Raw genomic sequence first — 18,209 nt, 5'->3', positions numbered from 1 at the left:
TAGATGAGCAGCCCTCACCATGGAGTGTCACTTAGCACAGGCTCAGCTCCTGCCCTGAGGAGCTCTGGTAGTCAGGGTTCATCCTCTGCTCACTCATGAAGCTATAGTACATGGTGCCTCGAAGCCAAGATCAAGCTTACCAGGGCTTGGCTGAGGATCAGACAGACTCCCCCAAAGACGCTGTGAGATAACAAGTGGGGGCAACCCTTTACTTGGGAACCACTAGCTCAGCTCGTGTTGGCTGGTCCATCTGATGGTTGGTTTTTTTAAAATTCCCTTGTGCTGGGGATAGATCACAAGGTCTCGCACGTGCTGAGCTCCACCTCCTCTATTCTCTTAGGTGGTTCTTACTTTTTTTTTGGTTTTTCAAGACAAGGTTTCTTTTCTCTATGTAGCCCTATGTGTCGTGAATCTCCCTCTGTAGACCAGGCTGACATTGAACTCGGATCCTCCTGCCTCTGCCCCTCCTGAGTGCTGGGATTAAAGGCGTGCGCCACCACCTCCTGGCTTATGTCATGGTTCTTTAACTTCTCTGTCACTGCTTTGTTCTGGTACACTGGCCCTTGTCCCCTCCCTCTGGGCACAGATCAGTTCTTTCCTTGCTGGTTGGCATTGTGCTCTGAGCATCGGCATGCTGGGCTGGTGGGCTGGGGGTAGATCTACCGCCAAGGCTTAGGAGGGAGGGTGGGTGCAAGCCTGTCCTCGTGTGTCCCGCCGAGTGCTTATTGTAAACAGCTCCTGTGCAGCGAAGCAGGAGGAAGCCTTTGTGTGAGGTGAACCAGCAGTGAGCTTGTCTACTGTGGCCAGGCTCCGCTCATTCACCTGAGCCTTGACTCAGCTGAGACCCATGTCGCAGGCCAGGTCTTGTGGAACCTTCCCCAGGGATAGAACTCGGGTCATCAGGCTTGGTGGCAGTTGCGTTTCCCTGATGAGCCATCTTACTGGCCCTCTTGGTCATGTTGCTGCTAGGCGTCTTCTTGTCTTTGTGTGCTGTCTGGAGTGGTGGTGGCTGTCTTGTAACCATGAGAGCACACTGAAGTTGATGGAGTTGAGGGGAGGATGCGCCTGATTCTTCATGTTGTCCTTGAGCTTTTGAAGCCTGGGCACAGTGGACAAGCCCACTCCTAGCTCGCCTCACAAAGTACTCCTCCTTTTTCTCAGGCTTAGTGCAACCCTGGCCCCAGACACATGGCTGTGCTCATTTTGGATTCGGCTTTCTGCTCCTTGCATGTGAGATAGGCGTAGATCCCTGCAGTATTGCTCTGTGTTTGGCACTGTAGACTGTGCCCAGTTGCCTACAGCAAGGGGATGGACTCTCTTCCTTCCCCTTTTACTCTTGGCTCTCGGTGATTTATCCATGCTCTGCCCATCAGACAGGAAGCCTGGAGAGCTGGACTGGATATATAGGTCCTTGAAGTTTTATGCCAGGCACTGGGAAGACAATTTATTTGTTGAGACCATTCCCTCTCAGGTGGGCAGAGTGTCCTGAAAGCAAAGCTCTTGGGCCTGCTTTGTGTGATGGCTATAATTGAACTCGCTAGGAAGAGCCTTCTAGAACCGTGCTGTGGGACCAAGCCCTTGACCTACTTCACAACTAGCATCCAGTCTATGGCTGGTATTTAGTAATTTGTGTGGACATGGTAAGCTTGGAGTCTATGTCCAGGGCCATTGACACTCCCTTGAGCTCATTCTCCACCTACTCAGGTGACAGTGTGCTTATAACTTGGGCATTTTGAGTTCTTTATTATTATTATAAGTGTGTGTGTGTGTGTGTGTGTGTGTGTGTGCGCGCGCGCGCCTACCTATGCATATGTGTACAAATGTGTGCATGGAGATTAGAGGACCACTTTATGGTACAGGTTCTTGTCTTCCACCTTGTTGAAGACCCCTCTTGTTTCTGCCACTGCCCTGCACATCCAAGCTAACTGGTCCACAAGCTGTTTGCTGCTTCTCCTGTTTCTCTCTCCCATCTCCAAGTAAGAGTGCTGGGATTACAGATGTGTGCCACCACATGTGGCTTTTTATGAGATTTCTAGGAGTGAAGCTCAGGTCATCAGGCTGCCTGGCTGAGCCATTTTCCGGGCCCCCAGGAATTCTTCTCTTTCCCTGGTCACTTTCTTGTTGATGCTGGGGATACCATTTGGCATGAGGCAGTGCTCTGAATATGTGGTGGTTATACACCTCCCTGCGTCATACCCTTCTCTTCTGCTGGCCTCTTAGGCTACTATTTTCTCTCCAGCCTGATGAGAACTCATTGTGAGAGATTCACCGTGCCATGTCCCTCATCCTTGAAGGACTTGAGTTTTGGCTCAGTGTAAGCTGCTGGTCCTCCTGTTAGAGGCTGAGGGCTCCTTCTTGGCTTCGTGATATGGAGCCTCCGAGCTCTGTTTTTCCATCTCATGACTTTATTTATTATTCCCACAAGTTGCATGTTTGGGCCTCCCCAGCCGCAAGGCCAACAGGAGCGATGGTTCCCTTTCTTCTCCTCAGCCTTTGCAACTATCAGAATGGATGTTTGTCCTGTCTACTTCTTAGGGGAGCTTTGGGTTGCAGGATGGGGGTGGATATGGGAAGTGTCTGTCAGGAGAGGAGCCGGTCTCTTGGAGGGCCTGTGGCTGGTGCTGCTTCAAAGGGAACCCTAGACAGAGCGTCTGCAGCCAGGGGCTTGGAGACAGCTTTGACGTGGGCACATGGGAAGCAGCCTGTGGACACAGAACAGGGACCCTGAAGTGTGGCAGAGCGCCTGTAGGTCAAGGCTGTAGCATGGCTGTACCTTCCAGCCATGTACATTTCATCTCCTCGGTCCTCCCGAGAGTGTGGCTGTCTAGACAGGGATAGAATTAAAAGCTCAATTACTGAGCAGGAATTTGGCCAGCAAAGGCGTAGCTACTGAGCAGACAGGCCTGGGTGAGGATTATGGCTGAGAGTGAGCCCCATTTGGATCTGAATAAGCCTAAGGAGTCTGAGGCTCACAGCCAGTCAGCTAGCACCTGCAGGGAGCAAGGGCCAAAAGGGCCCCTTAAGGTAGCTTGGCCTCATACAGCCGTAAATCTGGCCTGGCCGCCATCTCAGCACCACCCCGCTCCCCCTTGTAGGGACTTCTGCCTGTAATTGGAGTCCAGCAATTAGAATTCCTGCCTTATAAGGATGGAAACCCAAGGCTAGAAGCCAGTTCTCCTGCTTAACCAGGCTTCTCGTGGCTGAGAGAAGCATCTCCATCCTGAGCCTCAGTTTCCATATCCGTAAAATGGTGTGTGTCGGGTGGGGGGTATTATGCCCCAAGTCATCAGAGTGCCCTGTAAGATCTTGGTCATCTGGCAGGGAAAGATTCATTCCTTTCATATAAATTGAGGATTTGGACTATGATACCCCTCTCCTTACCCTGCCATTATATGTCTGCCTGTTTAGTTTTGTGTTTATAATTACCCTTCAAGATTTATGTAGTTAATGAGACATGATCATTGGGACTGCCCACCTGTTCAGGTGTGACAGGGTGGTCACATGGGCATTCCTATGGGTTCTCATCATTGGTGTTCACATGGTCACCTCGGTGACAATGGATGAGTCCATTGATCTTGAGCCTGGCATGTCCTCTGAGCACTCTGTAACGCAGAGGCCTTTATCTCCCGCCGTTGTAGAGGTCCCTACCATCTGTCCACACAGCTTCCCCCAAAACATTTGTCTCTTTCCCAGCATCCTCTGGGCCTGAGCTCAGACTTTGGAACAGAAGCACGGGACAGACTTTATGTCCCTGTCATTATGTCCCTGCTGTCTAAGGACCCTGAGGATTAAAGCCTGCACCTGGCTCTCCTCCTGGCAGGCAGAGGCAGCGGCTGGGGTGTGGTGTGGTACAAGCCAAATACTGATAATGATTCTCATGATGGATTTTACTTATCTCAGACCTGATAGAGTCCCCACTGTGTAGCTGGGCTCACTGTTCCAAGTTAAACTTGACTCTATCTGTGTGTAGCTCTGCTTCCTCGGATGTCCAAGCTGACCTGTTGCTGGCCCTGGCCACCCCTTTTGCCTGCCCTTCAGTTATCCCCGAAGCCTCCAAGACAGGACTTCCAGGCAGCCCCGGGCCCCGAAGGAATGGTGCCGTCCTGGTGGGCCTCTTCCAGTGTGGCCGAGCACACATCAGCAGCCAGACTCTGCCTCACCCTGCAGTGATTGCTGAGGTCATTCTTGGCAAAGCTTGTTGGCAGGGACTGTTGGCGCCCACCCAGGGTAAACACGTCGCGCTGAGCTTGCTACGTGCCATTGGATGCTGAGTGGGTCTGTTTGGGGAATGCCATAGGCTCTGGCCTCAGGTGACCTTAAAGTGACAGGGTCAAAGACAGGGTGGAACCGTGTCTGGAAAGGTGACATACACTAGCTTGTTGCAGCACAGTTGCTGGAAGCCTTCATTGGATTTTCAGGCACTTGAATATTGGTAAATAGCTGATGCTCAGCTGATACACTAGCCAAGCAGGCTCTTTCCAGAGAGCTGGTCAGGCTCGTAATTCATCGGGTTCTCATAAGACACAAGTGAAATTGGTGGGCTGTGTTATTCCCACTTCTCAGATAAGGAGTTCCTGCTTGCAAGCTCATGCAGAATTTCAGTTTGGCAGCCTGGCCTCAGCCTGTGCCACAGGTGGCTGGTGCTCTGTGGGGCTGCATGGTAACTGAGAGTCAAAAGGTGTGGCTTCTCAAGCGCCTAGCTGGTGAGAACTTGCACTCTCTACGTGAGTTTTCTTATCCAGTATTGGCCTTACTCTCCCTCTCTTTCTCTGTCTGTCTCTCTTTCTCTTTGTGTGTATGTGGTGCTCTGCTCTGTCTCAAGTCACCCAAGTCCCTGGAGCCTCCCTTGTCCTGCTAAACAATTGTCCCAGCTCCTCAGCAGCTCAGTGGTCTCTGCCCATCCCATCTCCACCCACACTGGGTCCTTTTTTTTTTTTAGCTTATTCTTTTTCAAGGTGAATGAATGCTAAGAGTTTCCCTTAGCAGGCAGCCGGGACTAGCTCTTTCTGAACTCCATGAGCAGCACCGGGGATTGCTGGGCTGTATGGAAAGAAAGAAGAAAGCAGGGCCTGGGGCCTGGCTAGTGAAGGAAGGCAGCCTCTAGCCATTTTCCCCAGCCCATCAATCTCAATGGCCTTGGGAGGGTCCTGTCTTGTTATGAGGAGTTATTTAGGGCTCATGACTCTGCCCATTATCTAGAGGGCATGGGAAATGGGACTTTTCCAGCTGAATCCTCAGCCTGCCTAGGATGGGAGCATAGGGACCTTCCAAGGGCAGGCAGGAGAGACAGACCAACACTGGGGTCCTGGGTGCTGCCAGCCCCTCTGTTCATCCTTGTGCCATGCCATCACCGGGGTGCACAAGGAAGTCAGTGTGAGTGCCTGCCCTCAGGCTTCCTCCCATCCCAGACCTTAGGAAGGCTGTGCCTGTGGGGAGTAGGCCCGAGGTTCTTTGCTTCGCCTAAGGCACCTGGGCTCAGGATCCCTATCTGGGACTTTGACCTCTAAGACCATCTTAAGCCTACATTGTCTCCCTTGTCCTCTGCCCAGCTGTGTGGATGGTTCCAAGATGTGAGACCTAGAAATGGCCTGTCACTTTGTCCCATTTTCCTTGGCATGAGTGTGTTCTGTTTCATTGGCTCCCTAGTGGCCTGTGGTGTGTGGATTATGGCAGGGGCTTGACCCTCAGCAGAGGAGTGTTAGCCCGGAGCTCAGCCCCTAGGGGCCAGGTCTGCCCTGTGCCCCCTGTATTTACATTCTCTAGCTTGCAAAGTGGAGTGTAGCAATGCCTGCCTGCCTTTGTGCTTGTAGGGAAAGCTGCCAGTCCTGCTGCTTGGCCATTCCTCGGAGCTGCGACCGGGAGAGTTCGTGGTAGCCATTGGAAGCCCCTTCTCTCTTCAAAATACAGTCACCACAGGGATCGTCAGCACCACCCAACGAGGTGGCAAAGAGCTGGGGCTCCGGAACTCGGATATGGACTACATTCAGACAGACGCCATCATCAATGTGAGCGAGCCCTCTGTTCCTTCAAGTTTTTGTCAGAGGAAACTTTCCCAAACTTTCTTGTAGTCTGCATGAACTCTTAGAACTAGAACGACCCACATGGAGTGTAGTCCCAGCAGGGGCATGTGTGGGGGGTGGTGGTGGTGGTGGTGTCCTACCTGGGGCTGAACAGAGTTGAACTATGGGGTCCTGAAGCAAGTGGGTAGCCGGTCTCCTCCAAGGAGGAGGTAAAAATGGGTTAGGTGGTCACGGTGGGCCTGGAGCTAAATAATCCCATATGACACATCCCAAGCTTTGTGAAAACGGTCAAGACCCTTTTTTAAGCCAAATCTTAGGTGAGCAGAGACAAATGTTGGGGAAGACCCTGCAGTGCTTTGAAATCAGCTGGGTAGAGACATCAGTTAGATGGCGATATGAAACAGATCTGACCTCTCCCTTTGGTTCCATTTCAGTATGGAAACTCCGGCGGCCCGTTAGTAAACCTGGTAAGGCCTTTCAGTTCCTCCTATGCTGTGTTTGTTTCCTCTGTGGGCATGTCATTTTCTTCGCTTTCTCTTTGGACATGAGCTGGTCAGAGCACATGACGTAATTAACTTTCTAGTGCGCTATGTGAGTGAGTGGACTATATCTTTGCACCTTACCCCGCCAGCCCTTTCTGGAAGCAGTAAGGCCAGAGGACACGCATGCGTTTCAGGCCACAAGTGGACGCCATAAAGCTCTAGCCAGAAAGGGGACTGAAGGTCCCTGGAGTGCTGTCAGCGGCAGGAAGGTGCCTTTGGCCTCGAGGGTGGCTGAGTGGAGATGAGCTGGCCTGGCTTGTCTCCATGCCAGAACCCTCCCTGAATGCCTGTGGGTATGACGGGGAGCCATCTGTTTGCTCACAGAGATCTCACTTAACCTAGACTTTAATACCTCATCATAAAATTGAAGGTCACAGAATGCCAGAGCTGGGGAGTTGTTTAAGAGAGTATAAGACTGAGGCCACCCAACGATACTTCCCGCTGGGTCCCTTGGTGTCAGGAACTGACATGTACGAAGTACACCAAGAGCAATTTATCCTGAACATCCTCACTTGCCCCCACCATGCCCTGGGGCAGCTGTTGGGAGTAGAGCCCGAGGGTCCAGGCTCACCTCAGCATCTCTAGTCACTGGAAGGTCATTGGAAAAGGAGAGCAACGAAAGGTAACAGCCACCTTAGTGACTCAGAGATTCTGGAAACATTCTTCCTGTAAAAAGAGCAAATATTATGGCTTTGAAATCATCTGTACATTCACTTTCCCCCTTACTCAGTGGAACCCAGAGCTACGTGCTACAGCTAGTTGCATTAGCCAGCTTTCTCTCGGGATCCCGCCTCTGCCTCTGAGACTGGAATTACAGGCCAGCTGCCACACCCCCCCAACATCTACATGGGTTTCTGGGGATCCCAGCTCCCAGTCCTCTCATCTGCATGGCAAGCTCTTTAACCACGGTGTCGTTGTCTCAGCCCACGCTTCTTTTTTTTTTTTTCTTTTTATTATTTTAATTGTACACATTTGTGGGGTAGAGTACGTGATGGCCAGTGAAGATAGCAATCTCCTCTCAGCCTTGTGTTTTGAAAGTAGGCCTCAAACCATCGCTCAGACTGGCCAGGATCTCACAGCGATCCTATCTCAGCTGCTCTTGAGTGCTGGAATTACAGGTGTGAGGCGCCACACCTGGCAACACATTTCAAAGACTTCTGTCCTACAGAGTCTCCGGGTCTCATCTTGCTTTTCAGGATGGCGAGGTGATCGGAATTAACACATTGAAGGTGACAGCGGGCATTTCCTTTGCAATTCCATCGGATAAGATAAAAAAGTTCCTGACAGAGTCCCATGACCGACAGGCCAAAGGTAACCAGGTCCAGGCATCCTGGGGACCTTTGTAGGTTCAGTCCTGAGGCTTAGCTGCCCACTGAGGACTTGGGAAAGGGGGAGATGACAGTTCCTAAGACCAGTCCTCTCAAGAGTCAATATATGTTAGCAGGGTGGTGGCGGTGGAGAGTGAACAAAGGGGGTCTCCTAGGGGTTAGGAATGAAGGGTCATGCCCGAGTGTTTGACAGTTTTTGAAAGTCCCACTGTAGATCGGGAATCCAGGCCAGGACTGACCCACAGTCTTTGGGTGCCCCCCTCTGACTCATGCTACAAAACTGGAGCATTGGAGTTCTGGCTCCTGTGTCCCAGTACTTCCACCAACTGGGCTGGCTTTTTGTCCCTTTGTTGTTATTACCAGGGAAAGCTGTCACCAAGAAGAAGTATATTGGGATCCGAATGATGTCGCTCACATCTAGGTGGGTAAACAGGACACATAATTATAGAAATACGAATTTCTGCCCTGTGTTTAAACCTGGGCATCACAAGGCTGCATGGGCATTCTTGAAGGGAAACTATTTCCTTCAGACACCTAGGTTTCCGCTTAAAAGTAAGTCACACTGAGGGAGGGGAGGGGCTTTTGGGCCTGGGTCTCTTTGTTTTTGCATTCTGACCACCCGGAAGACTCTGCCCTCCTCCCCGAAGGCAGGCCCGGACAGCAGATGGCTGGCTCACTCCTGCACACTCTCGTGCCTGCCTCTCACCACTTCTTCTGTTGAAACTCACATTCCAGGAGTGCCCCAGCGCCCACCCCAGCCTGGAGCACCCGCCTCCCCTGCACGCTGCAGCGTGGGGTGTGGCTGCAGGAATGCCAGGGCAGGCCCTGCCCCGGGGGTACTGATGACTGATGGACTTGTTTTCCTGAGTGTGGAAGTTGCTGCCTGGGGTTGCCAGGCTCATGCCATACTGGAGGGGGTTGGGGGGAACCCTGCAGGAAATACAGGAAACCGAGCTGACTGGCATGTCTGAGTCACTAAAGAGCAGGATGTATTGATAGTACTGTTCTACCCAGTTGTCAAAATATTAAGACATCCCATACAGCTTATGAACAATGGTACTTTTCTTAGTGTTGCCAAGGATGGGACAGCTTGCGGAGACTGAAATCACACTGGTTGTCTTTGGGAGCAGAAGAGATGGAAGTGTGGGTGAAGGAAGCTAGGCTATGGGGTCACCTTGCTGGGTTGTTTTCCCCAAGCTCCTATGCTTTTCAGCGTACTCTCCTGGGTGCTCAGTGCCCTCCCCTTCAGGATGAGGTTAGCAGTATGGGTGTGCCTACTGTATCGATCGTCAGGTCCAGCTCAGCCTTGGCAGTGACAGCCAGCTGTAGCAGCAGCTGTCTTATGCTGGTGGCTAAACTAGTTTCTTGCTATTCTATAGCAACTGCTGATGTTAGTAGGCAGGCCATTTTAAGGGAGAACTGGGGGCTGGAGAAATGGCTCAGTGGGTAAAGTGCTTGCTCTGGTAGTATGAAGACCTAAGTTCAAATCCCCAGGACCCGTGGACAGCCAGGCATAGAAGTACATGCCTGTAGTCCCAATGTTATTTATGTCAAGATTGGAGGTAAACAGAGGAGAAACCCCATCACAGGCCAGCTAGCCTGATGTGTGCAACAGCAAGCAAGAGACCCTGTCCCAAACAAGGTACAAGGCAAGGACTGAGGCTGTCCCCCGGCCTCTCCATGTGTGTTGTGCTGTGTCAGAGCCTGTGTATGTGTATTGTATGTGTCACGATCAAGTAAATCAGAAGACTTGAAGTTGAGAATAAGAAGGGGATCTGGTGAGTGAGAGAGAGCCAAGTGTTGGCCCAGGAAGGCTATGGGTGCTTCATATTAACACAGGGGCTTTTTCTCCTAAGCAGCAAGGCCAAAGAGCTGAAGGACCGCCACCGAGACTTCCCAGATGTCTTCTCTGGGGCGTATATCATCGAGGTCATCCCTGACACCCCAGCAGAAGCGTGAGTGAGAAGCCTTTCCCCTTTTTCTAATGTCCGTGCGGCTTGTGGGCTTAGGAGGCAGTGCTCATGTGCTGGCTCAGATGACCGTGTCAGCCCCCCATTTCCTAACAGCCAGGGCTTCTGCCTGTGTTGGACTCAGGGCTTGCCACCGAAGGGGTTTCTTGCCTTGGTCATCTCTGGGGTCATCCATGTACAAAAAGCACTCGGCTGGTGCGCTTGCTGGGAGTTCCTGGGAAGCCTGGCCATAGGGAAGGTTCTATGGAGCAGGCTTCCTCCTCCCCACAGCCTTCTCTAGTTGTGTTTGTGACTAGTGAAGTCATACCTGTCAACACCTATAGAAAACAATCAAAATAGTGAACAAAGCCGTTCAGCCAAAGTTAGGCTTGTTACCTGGACCCCCATGACATCTAGAAAGCAATATGGACTGAAGCTTGCATATATGCGGCCCTGGGGCCAGGCTTGGCCTGCTTCCTCTTTGTCAACGACCTGTGAGCTGAGAAAAAAGAGTTTTTGCATTTTTTTCATGGTTGGGAAAAAATAAATCCAAATGACATTGTTTTGCGAAACTGTAAATTCTCTGAAATGCAGATGTGCACACGTGTTTTATTGGACTACAGCCGTGTCCCCAGACAAGATGACATCTTGTCTGGAGTGATTTTTATGCTGCTGCAGCAGAATTGGATAGCTAAGACACAGAGACCAAATACTCTGTGAGGCCTGAGCTGTTTCCCAACTGGGCTTTGTGGAACAAGTCTGTAGACTTACGTTAGGATGAGGAGGACTGTGGTAGCATAGTTGACTCTGTCATGTAGGAACAAAAGTTCCAGCCACAGCACGAAGGAGTCTCTCTGAATAGAGGCATCCAGCATTCTGGGAGGAATCACTTTCTGAATTACAATGCCATTTATGAGCAAATTGGCTGTGGTCCTAGTACCTGGTGTTTCCATGTCGCCTCTGAGGACAACTGATCATAGTTGATACAAATATCATAGACATTTCTGCAATGAGCATTATTGATTTGGCCTTAAAAAAGTCTTAACAGGAAATTCCATCTACTCTGATTGAAGTCATTTCTGCCTGAGTTCACCACCATCTCCTATAAACCCCTATGTTCTGGGCTTTTGGGTTCTAAACTGTGCCTTTCTTGATGACTGGGAAGAATGGAAATGTCACCAGTGTCTCCCTTTGTGTTTCAGTGGAGGGCTCAAAGAAAATGATGTCATCATCAGCATCAATGGACAGTCGATCGTCACTGTCAATGATGTCAGTGATGTCATTAAAAAGGAAAACACCCTGAACATGGTTGTCCGCAGGGGCAACGAAGACATTATGATTACAGTGATTCCCGAAGAAATTGACCCCTAGGCAGAGGCAGGAGCCTGACTTCATGTTCCCCTCAAAACTCTCCAGTGGATGACGCATGAGGACTCTGAGCTGGTGACACAGGACATCCAGGACTTTTTGGTCCAACATTTTGCTTGTTCAGGGAACACCCCTGCCGACAGAACCCCTCTTGATAGTTTGCAGGCAAAACAGATGCAATGTTGCAGGTGCCCAGGCGGAAGCCCCACCCTCTGTATGCTATGTATGCGGCGTGCTTTTTCTTACAAGCTTGGGCTATTCCTGCTTAAACAGTCAACATTTGTCTCTTCCCTTAGCCCAAGTTGTCCAACTAATGCAGTTGACTGGATGCATAGGTAAGAGGAAGGTCCTCACAGCCATGGTCTTGGACGTGTTTACACTTTCCTCCAAGTCATCACCCAGAGGAAGTTGATGCCCTGAGACCATAGGTGGGTGACCCTGGCTTCTGAGATGGCCAAAGATGCCTCTTAGGAATCCTGGAACCAGGAGCACAATGACTTTGAGTTTCAGCTATTAAAGTACTTCTTCATACTTGGATTTCGGTGTGCTTCTTTTACTGTCTGGCTGCAGTCCTTTTGAAATGGCCTTGATGTCAGTGGGCTCCTCACTCAGCCACATTGTGCATGCAGGGCTGAGTTATTTCAATATCTCCCCCTGGGATTTGCCAGCGTTATACAACCCTGTTTGGCCACCTTGGCTCACTGAATGGACAGTTTTACTTTAATCTGGAGCTTGTCAAACTAAGGAGAATCTGTCGATCTCATACATCATGCAATCAGTCAACAACGATTTCCCTGGGGACCTCTGCTCTGTGCCAAAAGGCCTTGCATCTGTCCTGCTGTGGGTCAAGTGTGGAGGACAGCCAGAGCAGGACAGGACAGATGCAAGCCATCTGCTCTCTAGTCAGTCAGGTTTCCTGAAAGCCAGCCAGTTTAGACTAGTGCATGGGAATGGCCTGATCTAAGTGTACAGAATGCACAAGCTTCTGCAAACACTTATCCTGGGTCCAAAATAAGAGCAAGAACTCCATCCTCCGGAATTTAGAGCAGGGCTCCCTCAGCCTGCTTTCCCACAGGTATAGCCTCCACAGCTGCAGGGTTCCTTTCTTTCTGGGAAAGTAAGAGTCTGGACAGCGGGACTCAAGAAAACCATTGCATGACTTTGCTTTGACTTGTACACATACCTGGGTCCCCATGAGGAGAATACATAGTGTGTGTGAGAGGTGTTGTCAAAAGTCAAGCAATTAGCAACATCAACAAGATGGTCCTGGCACTGGAGAGAGGTTTCTTTGTCCTGACTGAGTTTTCTCTCTCCAGCAAGGTCCAGTTTTGTACCTGGAGAGGCTCTGGAAGGCTAGATAGCAGGGTCTTTGATGTTAGGCAAAGTATACATCAGTTCTGGTCCTTGCATCTGTGGTATCCTGTGGTCCTTGCATCCAGTCCAGCCTTCTGCTCTCTACTTAGATGATGTAGGCATGTCAGAAAGGATCCAAACAGTGTTTAGGTTCTTAGCATGTGTTCTATGTTCTGTTTCTTAAGGGGGAAGGGAGCTTTCAGGTTCATCCTTAGATGTATCGGGAAGGTGTTCCCTGGAAGGTCTGGGGGCTAAGGGGCTGCAGTAGGGTAGTGGACGTGCTGGTGGCTTGTGGTGGGTGGAAGTCATTGTTACCTTGACCAAAGTGAGGTTCATGCCACTCACACTGAAAAACTGGGAGAGAGAAGATAGTAAAAGGGAATGGATCTGTCTGGGAACGCAGCAGATTACACCTAGAGCAATGGGTGGGAAATCCTCATGCCATGGCCAAGGATGTCTGTGCCAACACAGCGCAGGCATTGCACACACCTCTGTTAGCCCCCTAGTAACTAGCAATAGGAGCTGCTACTTCCCCATTTTATAGGTGTAGAAATGACAACCAGCAAGAAGTAGCTTGTCCAAGGCTACCCTGCTGGTCACTGGTGGGTGTTGGATGTGGTTTTGTGGGCATGTATAGAAAAAGAGGGGCAGTATGGGGACAGCGCTAGTTCAGGCCCCTCTGGCACAGATGTTTGGGAGTATAGATGAACACTGTGAGACTTCAGGCCCTCCGAACAGGTCTTAACATCTCTCCAGGACCCCTGCTGTCTTCCCAGCTCACCTCTGTTCCTTCCAGGATGAGTCCATGCTGTTGTTACCAGGTCTGTAACTTCTAACAGGCTGTTATTTCTCTAATATTCTGACCCAAAGCATGCTGTTCTCTGCCCTCTGCACAGCAGACCCTCTTGTCTTTCCACCATCTGCCTCCAGGAGTGGACCAGTCCTCAGGTGGCCCCTTGCCTAGAGCCCACAGCCCTGGCCTTGCGCATCCTGTGGATGAGGTCTCCCAGGCTGTCTGCCTGAGAGGAGCGGGTGAAAAGTGCTGTTGGGTGTGGGAGGATGCTAGTCTTTGTCACGTCTTTTTGTGGCTAATCTTCCCAATTTGACTATTGCTCTCCTGGGTGAAGTCCCTTCAGTGCTCTTACTCAAATTAAGGAACTTTCAAGAAATCAAGAAGAAACCTTAACCCACCCTTGGGGAGGGAAGCAAGGTCAAAAGGTGCTTAGAGATTCAGGAAGCTGTGGGTCAGGGGAGGTCACAGTACCTGAGTTCTGTTCTGCAGTTTACTTCAGGACATCCTTTCTGAGCCCAAGCAGCCTTTCCCAAGACAGAGCCACAGGCCTTGTGCAGGCAGACAAGATCCACATCTATGGACAAGCTTGTCTGCATAACAGAGGTCTTGATCCAAAAGGAGTAAATGACAGTTTATTCTGAGCCAAATGTGGGTGAGCATAGCCTGGGAGTTTGGATTTGGTTTGTCCCAAATCGTATATTCCATCATGGACACATTTATCTGAGTTCTTAATGGTCACAGGACAAAAGAGGTCATAAATCAATGCTGTTGCAAATACATTGTATGTGTGTGTGTGTGTGTGTGTGTGTGTGTGTGTGTGTGTGTGTGTGTGTGTATGTGTGTTGGGGTGGGGTATGAACAACAGGGGGTCTCTACTGTTGGCCTCAAATACTATTGATGACGTTCTTAAATTTTGGGTTGGTGGAAGCTAGTGATATACTAATTAATTAATTAATTAATATATTTTCTAAAGATTGTACCTGGTAGCCAAAAGAATTTTAATCAGATACAGAAGTGGGTGGTTAATAGTTATTAATGGGACTGAAGGCAGCCAAGGTAATTTTAGCAACTGGTCACATCCACAGTCAAGAGCAGAGAGGGAGCCAGGTGTGGTGGTGTGTGCCATTAATCCCAGCACTGAGGAGGCAGAGGCAGACAGATCTTTGTGAGTTCGAGGCCAGCCTGGTCTACAAAGCGAGTTCCAGGACAGCCAGAGCTGTAACACAGAGAAACACTACCTTGAAAAGCAAAAACAAAACAGAAGAGCAGAGGGGGATGTGTGAATGCTAGTGCTCAGTTCCTTTTCTTATACAATCCGGAACCCAAACCCAGGGAATGATGCCACCCACGATGGGCTGGGTTGTCCTTTGTTAATCAATACAATCAGGGCCATCCCACACAGACGTGCTACTGGCTATCCCCATCTTGACAATTCCTCATTCAGACATTTTTTCCCAGGTGGTTTTTTTAGACTGTCAAGTTGATAATTTAAACTAACTCACAGTTACATGGACAATTCCTGGGGTCTGAATAGGCAGTGAATACTGCAGGAGGCATAAATACATGAGTGTGCTCTTCATAACCAGATCCATCATCGTTAATCTGTTGTCCCTTCCGAGTGTGTGGAGAGTAAACGTTAACATGTGCCAAGGATTCATTTATTGTGAGTGGAAATGGAAGCACAAAGACCTGGAAAGAGGCAGGGCCAGGTTCAACCCCACACCTACCTGTCTCCTCACTATAATTATTACCTAGTTCTGTGAAACCAGAAAAGGAATGGCCAGTTGAGGCTTAGACACTGCCAATATGTGAGTGCCCATATGGCTTGAGAGTCCTCACACCATATCGCCTTCTCATTTGCTTGGGGCTTCACATCACTGTGTGTACACAATGGCTTTCCCACATCCCTGGAGAAATTGTACAAGTCACCTTGTGGCGTATATGGATCTGGCTTCTCTTTGGAGCCTCACTTAGCCACACAGCTGGCTCCCAGGTGGGTACACCATGCTCCCCAACCTCCGGCTTAGCAGAAGCATGAAAGGAGCTCAAACGCCAAGCAAGATGCCAGTGTTTGAATCCAATCATGTCTGTCTTCTGCAGGCACACACCAGAGGGGCTGGCCTTTCCAGGGCACCCAGCCTGGCCTTGGGAGAGCTAAGCTGGGAGGTCTGCCCACTGCGTCGTCCAGTGTCTGGGGCCTAACTGGGCTGGACTCATGGGCCCTCTGGTGCTTCCATCAAGATGAAGGTGGAGCAGAGCCAGGGGAGGGGCCTTCCTGTTTCATTTAGAACTTTGCGAAGCAGTTGCCTCAGTGTGGCGACCTGCCATGAGCCAGCGAAGATCAAATGCAGCAAACACTAACACATGCATTTTTTTTTTTCAGTTTAAATTAAAAAGGGTTCATCTTTTGTCTGGTGATAGCTTTCTGTCTAGGCCAGGTGAGTAAGCTAGGCATGCGTGCTAAGGAATTCACCAGTCTCCTTGTCTCTTTCTGATCCATCATTGCCTTCACCACCAGCCATGGAGACTGTGCTGAAGGCAGTTACAGCCTCCGCATATCAAATCACCCACAAAGAAGAAAGGTAGCTGACACATTGGAAGCCATGATGTTGAGCTCCAGAACTGTCTCCCTTAACCTGTGATCCCTTGGTCTGATTCCCAGTGACATTTGTCTCTGAAGACTGACTTTCTACATTGGCATCTCAGTAGCTTTAAAGAAAAGCTGGCCTGACCCAGGCTTAGGGTAGGTGTGTGACTGGGTTTTCAGATAGCTGGATTCTCACTGTGTTCCACAGGCTTGCTTCCTGTGCAAGAATCATGGGAACTGTGGGGAAGGAAGAGGGAGCAGGTGGGCACACCTTTTCTTGTGCAGCTACCCAGGTTCCATGAACTTGTGCAGCTACACAAGTTCCTTGAACTTGCGATAGTCTGTCTAGCTTGTAATGTCTACCACATTCTCTTCCAACAACTCATTGGACCTGGACGTGAAGCCTGAAGGGAACCCCAAGTCTGAAGGAACCTCAGGTCGAAGCCCAGGCTACGTAAGTTTAGACCCCTGGCTGATGTGGAGCTCAGGGAAGGTGTTCTGGGCTGTTGGAAGAAGAAAATAAGACCGATTGTGTGCACGGCTCTGTCTTCCTCCACTGCTCCACAGTCCAGACTCCCCACTCTCCAAGCACTCTGCCCTGTTAATTCTTGCTCATTCCTCAATCAGTCACTGTTGGGTGTAAAAACTGAAATTGAGAAAGATGGTGTTGTAGCTGGTTTTAACTATCTAGAGTCTTTTGAGAAGGGGATCTTAATTGAGAGATTGCCCAGTCAGTTTGGCTTGTGGGCGCGTCTGTGGGGATTGTCTTGTTGGCCTGTGGGCATGTCTGTGGGGATTGTCTTGTTGATTGGTGTGGGCATGTCTGTGGGGGATTGTCTTGTTGATTGGTGTGGGCATGTCTGTGGGGGATTGCCTTGTTGGCCTGTGGGCATGTCTGTGGGGATTGTCTTGTTGATTGGTGTGGGCTTGTCTGTAGGGATTGTCTTGTTGATTGGTGTGGGCATGTCTGTGGGGATTGTCTTGTTGATTGGTGTGGGCATGTCTGTGGGGACTGTCTTGTTGGTTGATGTGGGCATGTTTGTGGGGATTGTCTTGTTGACTGATGTGGGCAGGTGGCCCTGAGTTTTATTACAAGACTAGCTAAGCACGAGCCCATCATTGAGCCAGCAAGCAATGTTCTTCCACGCTTTCTGCTTAAGTTCCTATCTAAGTTCCTGCCCTGACATCCCAAAGGACCGTGGCCTGGAGTGTAAGCCACATATCTTTCCTCACCCCTGTTGCATTTGGTCAGAGAGTTTTATCACAGCCACAGAAGAAAGTGGATCAAGTTGAACAGAGGTTTCAAGACCAGTCTTTGCATCAGGGACCAGGGATGGGGGGTGGTCAGGTCATGTCCTGCTCTTGGGAGAGGCACCAGGGTGCAGTTGTGCTACATCCATCCACTGACTTCCCATGATGCTGCAGTCAATGTGTGGATGCTTTTTGACAGTGGAGAGAGCAGAAGTTCAGAGAGGCATCTTCCCTTGCTCAGGGTACACAGCTACAGAAACCAGAGGGTAGGAGCTAGCTTGTGTGCCTCCAGGACCTGTAAGCTGGCTCCCAATGCAGTTGCCAAGTTTGCGTCAGGTGGTCTAGGCCCTGCAGTCCTGGCCCTGTCGATGCTTTTGGAGGCTGGGAGGGAGTAAACCTTCATCAAACATAGTTTGCTCATCAGTAAAAGTACTTAAAATAGTGTCTTAGAAATTATTTTTATGGGGCTGGAGAGTTGGCTCAGCGGTTAAGAGCACTGACTGCTCTTCTAGAGGACTTGGGTTCAATTCCCAGCATCTACATGGCAGCTCACAACTGTCTGTAACTACAGTTCCAGGGGACCTGACATCCTTACACAGGCAAAATGGCAATGCACAATTAATTAATTAATTGATTGAAAAAATAAATTATTTTTATTTTATGTGTATAGGCGATTTGTCTACATGCATGTCTGCACCCCATGCATGCAGTGCCTGTGGAGGCCAGAAGAGGGCATCAGAACCTCTGGACCTGCAGCTGTAGATGTTTATTATGGTGCTGGGAACTGAAGCTGGGTCCTCTGCAAGAGTAACAAGTGCTCTCAACTGCTAAGCCCTCTCTTAGCCCTTAAAATAGTACTCTGAGCAATAACCCATAAAATACATATACATACGTGTATATATATATATATGTAAAATTGTTTTTGAGACAGGATTTCTCTATGTAGCACTGACTGTCCTGGAAAACTCTTTGCAGACCAAGCCTGCCCCTGCCTCCCGAGTGTTGCTTTTTTTATTCT

General features: G+C 49.9%; 1 protein-coding gene across 1 annotated transcript in view; it reads left to right on the top strand.

The window, feature by feature from the left end:
• The window catches only part of Htra1 (HtrA serine peptidase 1), a 51,531-nt gene extending 39,787 nt beyond the window's left edge, over window positions 1-11,744 (top strand). The window contains exons 4-9 of the mRNA XM_052762965.1: window positions 5,811-6,005; window positions 6,455-6,487; window positions 7,759-7,873; window positions 8,254-8,311; window positions 9,750-9,845; window positions 11,042-11,744. Coding sequence (XP_052618925.1) covers window positions 5,811-6,005; window positions 6,455-6,487; window positions 7,759-7,873; window positions 8,254-8,311; window positions 9,750-9,845; window positions 11,042-11,210 — 666 coding nt within the window. The 3' untranslated portion in view covers window positions 11,211-11,744. The remainder of the gene's footprint in view (window positions 1-5,810; window positions 6,006-6,454; window positions 6,488-7,758; window positions 7,874-8,253; window positions 8,312-9,749; window positions 9,846-11,041) is intronic.
• Window positions 11,745-18,209: the final 6,465 nt, after the last annotated feature.

The sequence above is a fragment of the Peromyscus californicus genome, unplaced genomic scaffold, assembly GCF_007827085.1.
Source record: "Peromyscus californicus insignis strain IS unplaced genomic scaffold, ASM782708v3 Scaffold_4__1_contigs__length_199733344, whole genome shotgun sequence".
In the NCBI taxonomy this organism is placed as follows: Eukaryota; Metazoa; Chordata; class Mammalia; order Rodentia; family Cricetidae; genus Peromyscus; species Peromyscus californicus.
The sequence above is the reverse complement of the archived record's forward strand: the minus strand, read 5'-3'. Positions and strand labels throughout refer to the sequence as shown.